At 47.5% G+C, this 18611-nt stretch overlaps 1 protein-coding gene across 1 annotated transcript in view; it reads left to right on the top strand.

Annotated features, from left to right (window-relative positions):
- The first annotated feature begins 11246 nt into the window (after window positions 1-11246).
- The window catches only part of LOC141088121 (uncharacterized), a 46261-nt gene continuing 38896 nt past the window's right edge, over window positions 11247-18611 (top strand). The window contains exons 1-6 of the mRNA XM_073574065.1: window positions 11247-11303; window positions 11488-11563; window positions 11700-11849; window positions 13012-13151; window positions 13590-13666; window positions 15104-15218. Of these exons, the coding sequence (XP_073430166.1) occupies window positions 11247-11303; window positions 11488-11563; window positions 11700-11849; window positions 13012-13151; window positions 13590-13666; window positions 15104-15218 (615 nt within the window). The remainder of the gene's footprint in view (window positions 11304-11487; window positions 11564-11699; window positions 11850-13011; window positions 13152-13589; window positions 13667-15103; window positions 15219-18611) is intronic.

The raw sequence follows: 18611 nt of genomic DNA, 5'->3' as shown, positions 1-18611 counted from the left end.
AATCTCCCTTGTCCTCTCGTCACTTTTGTCACAGCTGTGCCATTGAGCCTGTCACATAGCGCTCAGATATTCATTGGGCCTCACACAATCCAAAAGTGTCCAGTGTCCACAAGTGTGTGCAGAAATTCAAAATCTCCTTTATCCTCTAGTCACTTTGGTCACAGCTGTGCCATCGAGCCTGTCACATAGCGCTCAGATATTCATTGGGCCTCACACAATCCAAAAGTGTCCAGTGTCCACAAGTGTCTGCAGAAAATCAAAATCTCCCTTATCCTCTCGTCACTTTTGTCACAGCTGTGCCATCGAGCCTGTCACATAGCGCTCAGATATTCATTGGGCCTCACACAATCCAAAAGTGTCCAGTGTCCACAAGTGTCTGCAGAAATTCAAAATCTCCCTTATCCTCTCGTCACTTTTGTCACAGCTGTGCCATCGAGCCTGTCACATAGCGCTCAGATATTCATTGGGCCTCACACAATCCAAAAGTGTCCAGTGTCCACAAGTGTGTGCAGAAATTCAAAATCTCCTTTATCCTCTAGTCACTTTGGTCACAGCTGTGCCATCGAGCCTGTCACATAGCGCTCAGATATTCATTGGGCCTCACACAATCCAAAAGTGTCCAGTGTCCACAAGTGTGTGCAGAATTTCAAAATCTCCCTTATCCTCTCGTCACTTTTGTCACAGCTGTGCCATCGAGCCTGTGACATAGCGCTCAGATATCAGTGGGCCTCACACAATCCAAAAGTGTCCAGTGTCCACAAGTGTGTGCAGAAATTCAAAATCTCCCTTATCCTCTCGTCACTTTTGTCACAGCTGTGCCATCGAGCCTGTGACATAGCGCTCAGATATCAGTGGGCCTCACACAATCCAAAAGTGTCCAGTGTCCACAAGTGTGTGCAGAAATTCAAAATCTCCCTTATCCTCTCGTCACTTTTGTCACAGCTGTGCCATTGAGCCTGTGACATAGCGCTCAGATATCAGTGGGCCTCACACAATCCAAAAGTGTCCAGTGTCCACAAGTGTCTGCAGAAATTCAAAATCTCCCTTATCCTCTCGTCACTTTTGTCACAGCTGTGCCATCGAGCCTGTCACATAGCGCTCAGATATTCATTGGGCCTCACACAATCCAAAAGTGTCCAGTGTCCACAAGTGTGTGCAGAAATTAAAAATCTCCCTTATCCTCTCGTCACTTTTGTCACAGCTGTGCCATCGAGCCTGTCACATAGCGCTCAGATATTCATTGGGCCTCACACAATCCAAAAGTGTCCAGTGTCCACAAGTGTGTGCAGAAATTCAAAATCTCCCTTATCCTCTCGTCACTTTTGTCACAGCTGTGCCATCGAGCCTGTGACATAGCGCTCAGATATCAGTGGGCCTCACACAATCCAAAAGTGTCCAGTGTCCAAAAGTGTGTGCAGAAATTCAAAATCTCCCTTTTCCTCTCGTCACTTTTGTTACAGCTGTGCCATCGAGCCTGTCACATAGCGCTCAGATATTCATTGGGCCTCACACAATCCAAAAGTGTCCAGTGTCCACAAGTTTGTGCAGAAATTCAAAATCTCCCTTATCCTCTCGTCACTTTTGTCACAGCTGTGCCATCGAGCCTGTGACATAGCGCTCAGATATCAGTGGGCCTCACACAATCCAAAAGTGTCCAGTGTCCACAAGTGTGTGCAGAAATTCAAAATCTCCCTTATCCTCTCGTCACTTTTGTCACAGCTGTGCCATCGAGCCTGTGACATAGCGCTCAGATATCAGTGGGCCTCACACAATCCAAAAGTGTCCAGTGTCCACAAGTGTGTGCAGAAATTCAAAATCTCCCTTATCCTCTCGTCACTTTTGTCACAGCTGTGCCATCGAGCCTGTGACATAGCGCTCAGATATCAGTGGGCCTCACACAATCCAAAAGTGTCCAGTGTCCACAAGTGTGTGCAGAAATTCAAAATCTCCCTTATCCTCTCGTCACTTTTGTCACAGCTGTGCCATCGAGCCTGTCACATAACGCTCAGATATTCATTGGGCCTCACACAATCCAAAAGTGTCCAGTGTCCACAAGTGTGTGCAGAAATTCAAAATCTCCTTTATCCTCTAGTCACTTTGGTCACAGCTGTGCCATCGAGCCTGTCACATAGCGCTCAGATATTCATTGGGCCTCACACAATCCAAAAGTGTCCAGTGTCCACAAGTGTGTGCAGAAATTCAAAATCTCCTTTATCCTCTAGTCACTTTGGTCACAGCTCTGCCATCGAGCCTGTCACATAGCGCTCAGATATTCATTGGGCCTCACACAATCCAAAAGTGTCCAGTGTCCACAAGTGTCTGCAGAATTTCAAAATCTCCCTTATCCTCTCGTCACTTTTGTCACAGCTGTGCCATCGAGCCTTTGACATAGCGCTCAGATATCAGTGGGCCTCACACAATCCAAAAGTGTCCAGTGTCCACAAGTGTGTGCAGAAATTCAAAATATCCCCTGTCCTATAGACACCTTGTACCTTGTTTTACATTACTATATAGTTTGTTGGATTTTGTCTACATTTCTACAAAAAATGAGGAAGGCTGTTGGAAGAGGCCGTGGAATTGGGCGGGGGTTGGCAGCTGGTAATGATGGTGTTGGTGGTGGATCTGATGGTAGTGGCAAGAGCAAAATAGGACCGAATGCAGGAGGTGTTGAGCCTGCGTCATCGTCTGGCTACATAAGGCCTCGAACGCTTAGTTTTCTAGGAGTTGGCAAACCGCTTTTAAAGCCAGAGCATCAGGAAAAAGTTTTGTCTTACATTGCTGACTCAGCCTCCAGCTCTATCGCCTCCTCTTCTTCAGTTGTAAAAAGTAAAAGCACTGAGTCGTCATTGGAGGCTCATGTTCATGAACCACACCTTTCCTTGTGTCTTTCACCCCAACCAAGATTGAAGGATGACGCAGGCCATACTACTGAATACTCCATGGAGCTGTTTTCACATACCATGCCTGGATTATCAAGTCAAATGGTGAATTACCCAGGCCAAGATGAATCTGACATGGAGTGCACTGATGCACAGCCGCTGATGGATGATTCTGCTGGTACATTCACTCAGAGCACTACATTGTCCTCGCAGTGTACAGAGCCAGATTCTGACCCTGATGAGACTCAGGTGCCCCTTCCCGCACACTATACCACCATACACGGTGACACAGAGGAAGGTGCACATGACATAGAAGAGGAGGTGATGGATGACCCAGTTGTTGACCCAGATTGGCATCCATTGGGGGAAGAGGGTGCTGCTTCCAATAGCTCAGATGAGGAGCATCCACAGCAGACATCGACATCGCAACAGCTGTTATCTGGCAGGCCCGGAGCACTCCAAAGACAGGTCCCAAACATCAAAAGAGTTGCTGGACAGCTTGTCCAGAGGGTCAAAAGATCACAGCGTGCTAGGCCGCAAAATGTCTGCCAAAGTAGGAAGAGTGCAGTGTGGCACTTTTTTGACCAAAATCCTCATGATCAGGCCAAGGTTATCTGTAAGAAGTGCGCAAAGACCTTTAGCCGAGGGAAAAATCTGAAAAATTTGAATACCAGTTGCATGCTTAGACATTTAACCAGCATGCACTTGCAAGCGTGGACACAACACCAAACCTCAAGTGCCACATGTGCAACTGATCACAACGAAGGTAGTCAGCAACGCTACATTGTTTCCCCCACTGTAAGCCCACCGGTTAGCACAGCAGCAAATGTTGAGGTGTCGTTGCAAGGCCACAGCAGTCAGGGAATCCCACTGTTATATCAACGAAAGACTGATTCTAGGCCATCAGAAAGAACACCAACTCCATCACCATCATCAACCCTCTCTCAGTCCGCCCTGTCCACCGCTACTTCCACCATATGCAGCTCTCAAGTCCAGCTCACCCTCCCAGACACTATGAGTAGGTCAAGAAAGTACTCAGTCTCTCATCCGCGTACACTGGGTTTGAACGCCCACATTGCCAAACTAATCTCGTTTGAGATGATGCCCTTTCGGTTGGTGGAAAGCGCAGCTTTCCACGAACTCATGGCCTATGCAGTACTACGCTATGACCTACCCAGTCGCCACTTCTTCTCTCGCAAAGCCATCCCAGCCCTCCACCATCATGTGAAAGACCGCATTGTCCATGCACTCAAGCAGTCAGTGAGCGGAAAGGTGCACCTCACAACTGATGCATGGTCCAGTCGGCATGGCCAGCGCCGTTACGTGTCCATCACTGCGCACTGGGTTAATGTGGTGGATGCAGGGTCCACAGGGGACAGCGGTGGTGGGACAGTGCTGCCTAGCCCACGGTATAGGAAACAGTTGGCTGTAGGCGTTCGACCCTCCTCCTCCTCCTCCTCTAGAAGCGAAAGCTCGTCCACAGAGCGCAGTCGTATGAGCACTCCATCTGCAGCTGCCAATGTTGCACACGATGTGTCCCCCTATCGAGCAGCTAGTGGAAAGCGTCAGCAGGCTGTGTTGCAGATGATGTGTTTGGGCAACAGACACACCGCCGAGGTGCTGGCCGAGTACTTGAAGCGACAAACTGAGTCATGGCTGGGCAGTGTACATCTTGAGGCAGGCAAGGTAGTTAGTGATAACGGCCGTAATTTTGTGGCAGCCATAGCCCTTTCAAAACTCAGCCATATACCTTGCTTGGCTCACACCTTGAACCTGGTGGTGCAGTGCTTCCTCAAAAATTATCCGGAGTTAACAGCCCTGCTCCAGAAGGTGCGAAGACTGTGCGCGCACATCCGCCGGTCGCCTGTACACTCCGTTCGTATGCAGAAGCTGCAGCGATTGCTCCACCTTCCCAACCACCGCCTCATTATCGACATTGCAACAAGGTGGAACTCCACCCTGCACATGGTGGAGCGGCTGTGCGAGCAGAGGCAGGCCATAATGCATTTGTGGGAGGATACACGGCCAGGCACTTTGAGAGCAGACATGGAGTTGACAGGTGTGCAGTGGTCGAAGCTGAAAGACCTCTGTAAAGTCCTTCAGTGTTTTGAGGAATGCACACGGCTGGTAAGCGCAGACGACGCCATCCTAAGCATAAGCATCCCACTTATGCGTCTGCTCATGCAAACTTTGACGCACCTTAAGGAGCAGGCGTCTGCAGCCAATGTTGATGAGGAGGAAGAGGAGGAGGGAATCCTTGATGACATTCAGCCATTGTCTGCTCAGGGACCTCTCCTGGACGAGGTGGAGGAAGAAGAGGAGGAGGAGGATGATGGGGATGATTACTTAGGGGAGGAGGATGCATCTCGTGGGGCAAGTGAAAATGTTGGCGTGGCAAGGTCTGGTACAGGGTTTGTGCGTGACTGGAGGGATGTGGATTTGCCAGAAAGTGCTCCTCCAACCAGCACTCGCAGTGCATCATTGACACCGGGAACATTGGCCCACATGTCAGATTATGCCTTGCAGATCCTAAAAAGGGACCCACGCATTGCCAAAATGAGGAACGATGACGACTACTGGTTGGCCAGCATCCTGGATCCACACTATAAAGGCAAATTACAAAACATCATGCCACAGGAGAACCTTGACCTAATATTGGCTAATAAACAAGTAACTCTGGTAAATCGGTTGCTTGAGGCATTCCCAGCACACAGCAGCGGTGATGGTTCTCACACGAGCCGTACGGGCCGGGGGCAGCTTGGCAGAGGTGTTCGTGGTGCACACAGCAGAAGTGGCGTTGGAGACAGGGGTTTCATGACAATGTTGTGGACTGATTTTTCAAATACCGCTCACACAACTGGTAATACTGCATCGATGGAAAGTGACAGGAGACAGCAGTTGTCAACTATGGTTACAAACTACTTTTCCTCCCATATCGATGTTCTCCCACACAGGTCATTCCCCTTTGACTATTGGGCCGCTAAACTGGACACCTGGCCTGAATTGGCCCAATATGCCTTACAGGAGCTCGCTTGACCAGCTGCAAGTGTGCTATCGGAAAGAGTCTTCAGTGCAGCTGGATCAATCCTGACAGAAAAAAGGACCCGTCTGTCAACCCAAAATGTGGATGATCTAACCTTCATTAAAATGAACCACGCATGGGTTTCCAAGGATTTTGTCCCACCTTCCCCTGATGACACATAGGGTGACAGAAAAATGTCTTGCTTTGGTCCACCTCTTCCTGGGACTTCACCTATTTCGCCTTTTGCATCAGCTGAATGTCCAACATCAACATATGCCACTTTCTAAAACTCCCTAACTGTGCTGCCCCCCCCCCCCCATGGCCGGGGTCACCACCTAGCGCCCGACACCGTGCGAGTGCCGTTGCCCTGGACAGGTGGGTAGGCCGACTCTTGGGTGCGGGCACTGGCACAGGGTCCCTCATAGTGCAATCAAGTGTCTCTGACGGTGGTGGTGCACACCCGCTGTCAGACACACTGCCGTACTATGAGGGGCCCAGTGCCAGTACCGACGCCCACGAGTGGGCCCCCCTTGCTTGGGCAGGGCCCCAGCATTTGCAATCTTTACCTCTCCCTGCTCCTCCGCTGTGTAATCTGGGCCGTCAAATCCATACTGTGCCTGACACCGTCTGAGCCTGCCTCCTGATGTACAGACATATATTTTGAATGTGTACGCTATCCATACATGTTATCCGGGGATACGGTACCCTTTCTAACCTTTGTGCAATCACGTGCAATCCATACTGGGCCTAACACCGTCTGAGCCTGCCTCCTGATGTATAGACATATATTTTGAATGTGTACGCTATCCATACATGTTATCCGGGGATACAGTACCCTTTCTAACCTTTGTGCAATCACGTGCAATCCATACTGGGCCTGACACCGTCTGAGCCTGCCTCCTGATGTACAGACATATATTTTGAATGTGTACCCTATCCATACATGTTATCCGGGGATACGGTACCCTTTCTAACCTTTGTGCAATCACGTGCAATCCATACTGGGCCTAACACCGTCTGAGCCTGCCTCCTGATGTATAGACATATATTTTGAATGTGTACGCTATCCATACATGTTATCCGGGGATACGGTACCCTTTCTAACCTTTGTGCAATCACGTGCAATCCATACTGGGCCTGACACCGTCTGAGCCTGCCTCCTGATGTACAGACATATATTTTGAATGTGTACGCTATCCATACATGTTATCCGGGGATACGGTACCCTTTCTAACCTTTGTGCAATCACGTGCAATCCATACTGGGCCTTACACCGTCTGAGCCTGCCTCCTGATGTATAGACATATATTTTGAATGTGTACGCTATCCATACATGTTATCCGGGGATACGGTACCCTTTCTAACCTTTGTGCAATCACGTGCAATCCATACTGGGCCTAACACCGTCTGAGCCTGCCTCCTGATGTACAGACATATATTTTGAATGTGTACGCTATCCATACATGTTATCCGGGGATACGGTACCCTTTCTAACCTTTGTGCAATCACGTGCAATCCATACTGGGCGTGAGAACGGCTGGCGAGCTGTTAAGAAAGCTACAGCACCTGTGGTTTGCACACGTAAGTTTTTCATTTTTTCAGGAATGACGGTTAGGCCTAATTCCGGAACTGCGGTTGACCTGCATTTACTGGGAAATCATTGTACGCGGGTAATAATTGTAATCAGTGATCCCCATCACTAACGTTGTTCAGTGGGTTATCTGCACCTGTAAGCGACAAACGCTGGCCTTTTCAGTGTAGCGCACATGCAGCCACGGACATGTAAAGGCATGACACACCAGTTATTGGCCAATCTCATGTGCCAGAGCCTCACGTGTCCCTCTAGTAAGCCGGACTCGGACCGCGGGGCATGACGGAGTCTCGTTCGTTAACGTAATTAAGCTTGCAATGTGTGCATCTGTTCTGTAGCTGGCATGGTTGAGGTTTCCCAGGTGGAGTCGAATTTAACCGTAGGCTCCACTCCTGGTGGTGCCCTTCTGGACATTCCTTTAAGGTTCAGCTTTGCAACCATACTGCCCACGTAAAACAAACACTTTGCCTTCATGAACGCTGTTTGGAGGGTCATGACTCGTGGGAATAACGCCGCCCAATCAGTTAACCTGCTAGAGAGATCGTTCGTTGCTCCCAAGCATGACATCACACTCCCTAGGAAGAAGGTAATGCCACTGTGGCGACCGTACTCCTGGGGGCGACACAAGTGCACTGATGCCCAGCCACTGCTCGATGAATCTGCTGGTACATTGACCCAGACCACTACATTCCCCTCGCACGCTACACGGCCTGAATCTGACCCTGATGAAACTCAGGTTACCCTTCCCATATACAGTTCCATCTTACACGGTGACAAAGAGGAAGCTGCAGATGAAAGTGCAGGTTCGGCCCACCCGCCATCAGACACACCACCGTACTATCAGGGGCCCTGTGCCAGTGCCGTCACCAACGAGTGGGCCCCCCCCTGCTTGCTCAGGATCACAGCACTTGCAAAGTTGAAATACTGTGCAGTGAGATGGAAGATGGGGACGACGAGGAGTCCAGACAAGTACAGGGATTCCCTAGCGAGGAGACTTATTTGATTGTTTTCAATGTTGGGACAGCAATTTTTAGGGAGCACTATACTCTGGAGAATGATAGATGGTGCCCACCATACACTGGAACATTCCAAAGGTGGACATCAGACACTGGAGCAGCATTTACAGGGCCCATTATACACTAGAGCATTAGAAATGGGGCCCATTATGTTTGGAGCATTATTTGGGCCCATAAGACAGTGGAGCTTCATCCATGGGGACCAACATATACTGTAGCATTATGTGGAGCTCATCATATACTGTTTCAAACATTATATGGGACCAATGATTCTGTATGGAGAAATAGATGGGCCTCGTCATGAGATGTAAAAAGTGAAGTATTTTTCATTGTACTATACCGCTATTTCTCTGCCGTATCGGAGCATGATGATTTGTGGTATGTGTTAAAGGGGCGCTCTTTCGCCCAGGGCACATGAAAACCTGGAGCCAGCCCTACCTCCCCACAACTTTAGCCAAATAACCTCCATTTTTCAGTGCGTAACTTGTATTATGAAGTTAATTAAGGTTGACAAGCTTAAGTAAGAAGAATTGATGCTTTTGGCATTCAAATGGGCACTGTAGGTGTGTTTCCTGTCCTCCTCTCACTGCCGACTTTTATTCCCCATTGACTTACATTGGGTTTCGTGTTTCGGGACGACCCCGACTTTTCCCTATAATCGGACGATCTTGCTCGACCCGACTTTTGGAAAAGTCGGGTTTCACGAAATGAAACGCGACCCTAAAAAACCAAAAGTCGCTCAACTCTAGTCAGGACATATTTCCTACAGGATTATAAGCCGCCGCTTTCTGGGGGGTTTCGTGCTGGGGGCTACACTGAGCACATCGTCCTGCTAGCCGCGCTGTATTTATACGAGCGAAAAAGAGCCGAGCCAGGTGAGAAAGCCGCCCCCTGGCGGAGAGTGTGCGCCGTTACCCCTGTGGAGGGAGGCCCTGTCATAGACGCGTTGGCTGCGGCCTGCATCCGGGTCCCTGCTCTGGCACGGAGGGGTTAATGCCGAAACTGCGGCCACAGTGAATCAGGGCGGAGTCACGTGGCCTCGTGTCCGTGCTCACCTAGTTCCCATGCAAAACAGAAGCCGCGGAGACACCATCACATGTTTCTCAACGCAGTGATTCTAGAGCACTGCCCCCATCCCTTATGTAAAATATGCAAAACACTAGGCATTGCTCCTACTAGCCAGTTTCCTACTCCACACTGATGAGGGGCAATACCCCGAAACAGCTGTCTGTGGATGGATACCATGTTTTGGCATAGGTGGTTTCCTTCATTGGAGACTGCCCTTCCCGTGGTTGTTCCTTCCCGGGGAAAGACCTGGCTGGTCATTGCTTGCGTTGAGAAACATGTGATGGTGTCTCCGCGGCTTCTGTTTTGCATGTTTTGCATATTTCCCATAAGGGATGGGGGAATTGCTCTAGAATCACTGCGTTGAGAAACACGTGATGGTGTCTCCGCAGTGTTGGATGTTGATCTCCATGAGTTATTCATCCTCATCCCCCTAGTTCCCTGTGACGTCAGTACAAGCTCCCCTCTCACCCTCTGCCTTACTGCAGCGCCCCCTCCTGTCAGGACGGAGCACCGGGGCCATGGATCGTTATGGGGTCTGTCTGGGGTCTGTTCTGTGTCGGTTTATAGGAGAGAAGTAAAAAAGCGCAACGTCCACACCATGGAATCAGTGATGAGTGAGCGGGGTCGGATGAAGTGTTATCTGGGCATGCTCGAGTGCTCGTAGTGCCCGACGTGCTCGAATACTATGCTCTGGTCCCCGCGGCTGCATGTCTCGTGGCTTATTGACAGCAGCGGCACATGCAGGGATTGTCAGTCACTCCTCAGGGGATGTTCCCACGGTCAGTATTGGCAGCACATGTCCACTCTATCCACAGCGCTGCCGGCTTCTGAACGCCGCTGATTCCACATGTGATCACTGAACCATGCGGGATCACGGCTCCCATTACATTGTACGGGTGAGATTTATCCTGTGGAGACAGAGCGTCTCCGCTACATATATAGACATGCTGCGGGCAGGAGAGACGCTCCACATGGAAGCCGGAGGCGTCTGCCCGCATAGTGGGCGTGGGATATGATGACACCCCCTCCACTGTGCTGTAACATCTGGACGCTGCGGATGTACACAGCGTCCACTGACCGTGGGAACATACCCTTACATGTGTCACCGCTGTCACGAGACATGCAGCCGCAAGGACTAGAACATATTATTCAGCACACCGAAGTCACTGTTAGCGCTCCAGCATGCCCAGATAACACCTCAGCACGCTCATCACTGCTCAGCATCTCTTCTGTTCTGTTTTTTTATACACTTTTTTTCTTTTTTTGTCTGTAGCTCTGATATTTGGTGTTTTTTCTGCAGGCTGAGTTGTATTGTGAAACAACAGCAATTTACACCATTGTTTGTTTCATTTTAAGTTTATGCCGCCAACAGTTGGCACAGATAGTATTTTGGTGCAGAATGATTACAGAGATTACATAAAGCTTATCCTCGCCCCTTGTGCCATCGTTGTTCCCGCGGGGCCGGTACGCGCGGTCCTGGGGCTCTTGTACGATGTGACACGTGACTCCGCTGCCCAATCCGCTGGCGTCACTGTCCGCGCCTTCATACGAATTGTACATGAAGAGTAAGTCCGGACTGCGGCTGATCTCCGACTTCCTCTTCATGTTCAATTCATATGAAGGGTGGGGACAGTGATGCCAGCGCAGATTGTGTGCCAGTGTCCAACCGCATGAGAGCCCTGCAGAGAGTGCGTGCTGACACCGTGGGAGCAGCGCAGGCACGGGATGTGAGTATAGGCTTTTTTATCTTATTGGGGCAAAGCGTGGGGTATGACAAGGGGTTGTCCTAGCAGTGGTCAACTTTAAATGAAATGTGGCATTGCTGGTGTGAGACATGTAATGACTGACAGTCAGCTCTCCTGATCTACACTGGTAACACCTCCTTTCATTAAAAAAAGTCTCTGGAGGCAGATTCTCAGGGAGATCTATGTCCGGCCCGTAGATCTTAACCGTTCATTTACATATGAAGACAAGTGTAGATTTCTAGGTAATAAGATCAGATTGAAGACGTCACGTTATCATTTTATTCATTTTTTTTACTTGCGTGGCCGTCTAGATGGCTTAGGAGGGTTGATCCTACTGAACCAGATATAATGTTAATATTAACCTTTTTTTTCCCCAAGAACCCATACAGAAGTCTCCATTGGAGGAGTTTGGATTCCCGCAGAGTGGAGAGGAGGTCAGGCAATATATCGGTCATGCTTTATCTTATGATCAAGCAAAGAAGACCCCACGTTGGGTCATTGAGCATCTTACAAAAGAGAAAATAGTTGGTGAGCAAAAAGGGAATTAATTCCATTACCTCGGCTGGTCTCCTAGTAAGGAGCACAATGGGCAGCAAAGTGGCTCAGTGGTTAGCATTGTATGGTGGCTCAGTGGTTAGCACTGTATGGTGGCTCAGTGGTTAGCACCTTTACTTTGCAGCTCTGGGGTCCTGGGCTCAAATCCCACCGAGGACAACATCTGCAAGGAGTTTGTATGTTCTCCCTGTGTTTACATTGGTTTCCTCCGGTTTCACGGAGGGTTGTTGGATCTCGCTCTGTATGTCGGGATCCCACAACCCGGAAGTTCGGACCTGATTTTTTTTCTAGACAGTCCGGACCTTTAGCCTGTCATTAGGGACACTGCTGGACGTCTTTCTTAATCAGTTATGATTTGTAAAACCGTCGGTCTGTGGCTGCTCTCTCTTTTCTTACATCGTACGTGCAGCCACACACAGGTGACAGGTCCTCTTTAAGTGAGGCTGCGGCATGTCCTGAGGCCAAGTTCACACTTTGCGGAATTGTGGTTTAGACTGCAGCAGTCTAGAAGACTTGAAAGTCTCAGTCACACATTGCAAAACAATGAAAGCATGGTGCCGACGTCAGATCTGCAGCGTGCTCATTCATGTACAGATTTTGATTGTGGATTTCACCCTATTCAATAATGCTTAGTAACGGAGCAGGGTGGAATCCACGATCAACAAATGCTGGTTCCTTCTGTGGATTCATTACACGTTTTGTTGTGGATTAGTGACCAAATCCACAGTGGAAATGATCATCTGATATCCGAGTGCAGTGCGATGTTACACACTCTCCTCTAGACTTGTATGGGTGCGTGAGAACCGAATTTGGCGTGCAATCACAGCATGCTGCCATTTTTTTTTCCTGTCCGATTGCAATCCGATCAGCGCTGGCAAAAACCCGCCACTGATAAATAATGAAATATAGGATTAAATTGGTACGAATGCAATCTGATTATTATTATTCTTTAATCGCCAGTGGGAGCGAGCCCTAATGGTCGTATACAGCTGCCAATGGAAAGGCCCCTCTTGGGACTGTAAACAGCAGGACGGCTCAGTATAAATATAGTTGCCCCCCAATTCAGGGGGTGTTGTGCTTTATTTTGTTTGTCTAGGTTTTAGAACATGTTCTTCTTTTTTTATCTTTTCCTTAGGCGTTGCTGACCGGAAACACTGCCGATTTAAACCGGATCCAAACATTCCGCAATTATTTAGTGCCAGCAATGAAGACTATTTACGTAGCGGGTGGTCCCGGGGTCACATGGCGCCAGCGGGGGACAGTAAATATTCTACAGTAAGAATCTGTTTTCTGCTTATCTGAAGAAGAAAATCTATAAAAATTAGTCTTTTTTTCTTTTCTTTTTGTATTTACATAAGAATATGGAATATAAAGTTCATTACTTTGACTTGTCATAAAGCTTTATGGTGTGTGCAGACATTAAATGTTTGGTGCAGAAATTTCTGTACCATTTCGGCATCTATTGGCACGAAAAACAGCGTGTAATACATGCATTTTTGCCCCATTTTTTAAATGTTTTTTTGGTGCAGATTTTTCCCACTCATTAATATGAGTGAAATCTGCAAGTCACAAATAAGCAATAAGTGCATGAGACTTCAGGATTCTAATTCACTTTATGACAAATCTGTGCAGAAAAAAAGTGACAACTCTGCAGCGTGTGCACAGACCCTTACTATTTTGACTATTTACATCAGTTCCCTTTTACGTCCACAGGAGGCCATGGCTGAAACATTTTATCTGTCAAACATTGTGCCCCAAAACTATAAAAACAACGCCGGCTTCTGGAATCGGTAAGGTCCATGGTCAACAGGGATTTACTTTACAATCTGAAATGCAGATGCAGTCCTGCCTCATGTTCAAAGATTAAAGGGGTTGTCAATAGCAAAAATCACCTCCTTGCCACCCGGACTCAACATCTCAGTGATTTTTGGAGCTGTCTTCCAGAGGTTATGTGACATGACAGTCGGCTCCAGCCTTCATCGTGGCATCAGACTAAATGGCTCCACCTGACTGAAGGCTGCAGCTGATCGGTGTGGCAGTCTGCAACGCTCCTGTGACACCAGTGTCCTCTATCAAAAGACTCGGGTTATACCAGCGATTAAAGATTGCTGGAATAACCTCCATCCGACAAGTGTGTGTAAATATATAGAAATATATTTTTTATTTTTATAAAATCTGGGGTCCTTTAGCATTTAATGAGGGGCTGTTCAGTAATGGACAATCCTTTTAACATATCGTGGTCTTTCCTGGACCACTGCAGCTTGAACCCACATTGAGCCTTCAATGTCACAGACACAAAGATATGACGAGACATGGCTGCCTTCTACAGCCTTCCTTTCTTTCTGGCTCCTTCTTACCGGAACCATTTTGCCCAGAAAACAATATAGCTAAAATGGTTTTGGTAAGCAGGAGCTGGAAAGACATGTACCGGCGCATGCGCAGTTAGATTTTAGGCTCGGCCTGCAGTAGAGAAGAGGAAAGTGCGTTTGTGCGATCCGGCAATGTCCCTGCTCAGGCACGAGATTTCATTCAGCTATGTGGATGACACAGGACACGTCATCCACATCAATCAAAGCTGGAAGACGGCTTTTAGCAGGGGAGAGGAGGGACAGGCCCCGCTGTAATGACACCCCTCGGACCGGACCGTCCTAATTTGTATACCTTGCTGGAGCACTTCAGTAGTTTTTTTTTGGAGATATAAGGGGGAGTCAGGACATAGTATACAACTTTCTGTAATGCAGCACAGGCGCTGAGGAAGGTGGTGGTATACCGCTGAGCTGTAGTTCCCCTCTGGCGTCACTGTGTAGAGAGTACAACATTTTCATGATCGGTGAGGGGCCCATAGGTCAGACCTCCACCGATCATAAAGTAACATGCCATCACTTTATGGGATGGGAATACCCCATATCATAAATGTCATTATTCACGGTGATTTCATACTCTGTCCTGGATGGCATCTATTTGTATGGTGACACCCCTCTGCTTATGGATTACTATGTAACTAGGTAAATTTCCTATTCACGGGTCTAGGAGAACCGTATCTGGAGCTTCAGATACAGATATGTAGAAATATCTGCAAAGAATGACATAACCGAAGGCGGCTTGAGGCGGACATGTTCTCCGGGGACAGTCATCAGCCAGGCCATTGCATGTGTAGTGTAATGAGATCAGTCCTACAATGGAGTAATGGTGGCTCATTTTTCTCATTGCTTGAAATCTTTATCCAGGTTTGAAATGTATTGTCGAGACCTGACACAGCGATTCGATGATGTCTGGATTGTGAGCGGCCCCCTGCTGTTACCCGTGCAGAATGAGGACGGCAAGAAAAGTGTCACTTATCAGGTGAGCCGCTGTTTACCACCACATGTTCATGTAGTGACTTCAGAGATGACCGGTCGGCCGCCGTGTTCTAGAAAACAATGAGCCTCCTTCAGTCTGGCTGATCATTGCTTTCTGCTCCTGCCTGATTGTGTTGAGAAGTGTTCAGTCGTGAAATGAAGTTCCTCTTATCGGCAGCCTCCGATCCACTAAATTTCTTAGTTCAGGGTGAAAGACACCGCACATTCTCACTAAGAGCTACCTGTTTGCTCAGTAACCAGGGTGAGATTCTAATTTGATAAATTATAAATTCAGAATTTAAATGAGGAGCTATGGGCATAATATGCAATAAAAGGCTTCGTGGGGCAGCGAATGGCAGGTTTGCAACACCTCCATGGTATGATCATCGGCATCATGGGTGATTCTGGGCAAATATTCTTTGTCGTTTTTGCACCTATGTGTGATTTGTGCCAGCAATCAGCCGTAATCGTAATCTGGGGGGCGTACTTGGTATAATATCCAAAACCAGGGTAAATGTTTGGACCTGTTGCCCTCATCACTGCTGTTAATGCACATACAATTAGGTCCATATATATTTGGACAGAGACAACATTTTTCTAATTTTGGTTCTAGACATTACCACAATAAATTTTAACCAAAACAATTCAGATGCAGTTGAAGTTCAGACTTTCAGCTTTCATTTGAGGGTATCCACATTCAAATTGAATGAAGGGTTTAGGAGTTTCAGCTCCTTAACATGTGCCACCCTGTTTTTAAAGGGACCAAAAGTAATTGGACAGATTAAATAATTGTAAATAAAATGTTCATTTCTGGTACTTGGTTGAAAACCCTTTGTTGGTAATGACTGCCTGAAGTCTTGAACTCATGGACATCACCAGACGCTGTGTTTCCTCCTTTTTGATGCTCTTTCAGGCCTTCACTGCGGTGGTTTTCAGTTGCTGTTTGTTTGTGGGCCTTTCTGTCTGAAGTTTAGTCTTTTTTTTTTAAATCAGATAATTTTTATTAACAAGATTCAAAATGACATTGCACACAATTGTGCCCAAAAAAGGAGCATAGACATATTTACAAACATTATAAACCAATCCCCCATTTCCCTCCCTCCACCCCCCCTCCCTTAAATCCTCAATAGCTCATAATGAGACATTAGCATCCATTGCTTACACGTGTAAACAGCATCCCTCCGGAATTAGTTTCTCTCCACCCATGGTTTCCAAAGTGATTCAAAAGATTTTACACTTTTCCTTTTCTTATAAATATCCTTTTCCATTTTAACAACTGCATCAGACTGTCTATAAAATTCCCGCAGAGTCGGCGGCTCTCCACTCAACCAATGTCTGGCAATCAATTTACGTGCAACATACAATAATCTAGCTATAGCCAGTTTATGATGATTTTGAACTTGGATCTCCTCTACATAACCCAAAATGCATACCACAGGATCCCATGTGATTGTACATCCATACGATTTCCCAATTGCTTCTCCCACCTCCAACCTGTATGCATTCAGTCTCGTACATTGCCATAACATATGCAAAATCCCCGCTCCCTTAGACCGACACCTAGGACATTCAGAAGTCTGTCTCACCCCTGCCCTATAAAGCCTATCTGGAGTTCTATATACTCTGTGAAGTACATAATATTGTGAAAGTCTACCCGGCTCACTTAATGATAACTGAGGAATATATGCCATGATATCTTCCCATATATCCTCCTCTATCCTTCCCACCTCTTCCTCCCATTTCTCTTTTGCTTTAATGGGAAATCTATTAAGAAAGGTATGTAACAAATCCCTATAAATATTTGAAACTACCCCCTTCGTTCCACCCACCGCACATACATAGTCCACCAGAATATCTCTACAAATTTTCATATCAACCATTTTACTCTGCGCCTGATAGGCATGTCTCAGCTGTCCATATTGAAACCTACTGGTCTCCCGCAACCCATACCTCCCCCGCAGTGACAATAACCCCCGTTCGTCCTGTATCTGATCCACATATAGTATACCTAGTGATATCCAATTTTTACATTCCCCCATTTTAACAAATTCAGGCAGTACTTCATTGTTCCAAATTGGGGAGAGATTTGTTAATGCTCCCACTTTTCTTGTCCTTTTAATTGCCTCCCAAACTCTGTGGATTAGCATCAAAGTAGGATAGGTCCCACCCAGCTTCCCAAAATTCCCTGCCTCCAGACCTTGAACCAATGGGTCCCTTCCCACCAACCAAACCATAATCCTTTGAACCGAACCCAGTCCTTTCTCCTCACTCCATCCTCTTAACTGCTGACCCTGTGCCACCAAAAAATAAATCCAGGGATTCGGAAGAGCCAATCCCCCCCCATCTTTAGGCCTCTGCATGAGTTCCAGCCTGATTCTTGGCTGTTTTTTCCCCCATACCAGGTCTCGAAATATAGAGTTAATGGTACGAAACCACCTTCGGGGCAGCCAGACAGGGGAGTTATGCAATATATATAACAATTGGGGCATAAGAATCATTTTAGCCAGGTTTATCCTACCCACCACAGAGAGTCACAACCTACACCACACCCCTACTTTCTTCCTAAATTTGTCCAGTAATGGGGACAGATTTAAATCAATATAACTCGAAAGAGGAAGGGACACCTGAACTCCCAGATTTTGAACCGCTGAACCACCGGCAACCTACTACCCTCCAGCGCCGTCGGAATCTCCCCACCCCCCTCATCTACCAGCAAAATATTTGACTTTGCCCAATTGATCTCCAGACCCAAAACCTCCCCAAATGCCCCAAGAATGTTCATCGCCCCCTCCAAGGCCCCTCCAGAATTTTCTAAAAATAATAGTATGTCATCTGCGTATAAGGCTATTTTCTCCTCTATCATACCATACCGGAACCCCTTAACCAAAGTCGAATTCCTAATTGTCTGCGCCAGGGGCTCCACTGCCAACGCAAAAAGCAGCGGCGACAGCGGACACCCCTGCCTAGTCCCCCTATGTAAACCAAAACTTCCAGAAACCTCCCCATTAACTCTCACCCTAGCAGTCGGAGAAAAATACAATAACCTCACCCACGAGACAAAAATTGGTCCAAAACCAAAAGATCTCAACACTTCCCAAAGATAGCACCATTCAACACTATCAAATGCCTTACGCGCATCCAAGGAGACTACAATTCTATTCCCTTCATTATCCGACGGCACCTGCAAGTTCAAGAATAATCTACGTAGATTTATCGCTGTAGACTTATTTGGCATAAAGCCAGACTGATCAGGATGGACCAGACCCTGGACCACACTTGCCAGCCGGCCGGCCAAAACTTTAGCCAAAATCTTAACGTCTGCCGACAACAATGAAACTGGCCTATACGATTCCGCCAATTCCGGGTCCTTTCCTTCCTTTAAAATGACTACTATTAT

The sequence above is a fragment of the Dendrobates tinctorius genome, unplaced genomic scaffold, assembly GCF_039654945.1.
Source record: "Dendrobates tinctorius isolate UK_male_01 unplaced genomic scaffold, ASM3965494v1 ptg000037l, whole genome shotgun sequence".
Taxonomy (NCBI): domain Eukaryota; kingdom Metazoa; phylum Chordata; class Amphibia; order Anura; family Dendrobatidae; genus Dendrobates; species Dendrobates tinctorius.
Note: the sequence above shows the minus strand (reverse complement) of the source record. Positions and strands in the feature narration are given on the sequence as shown.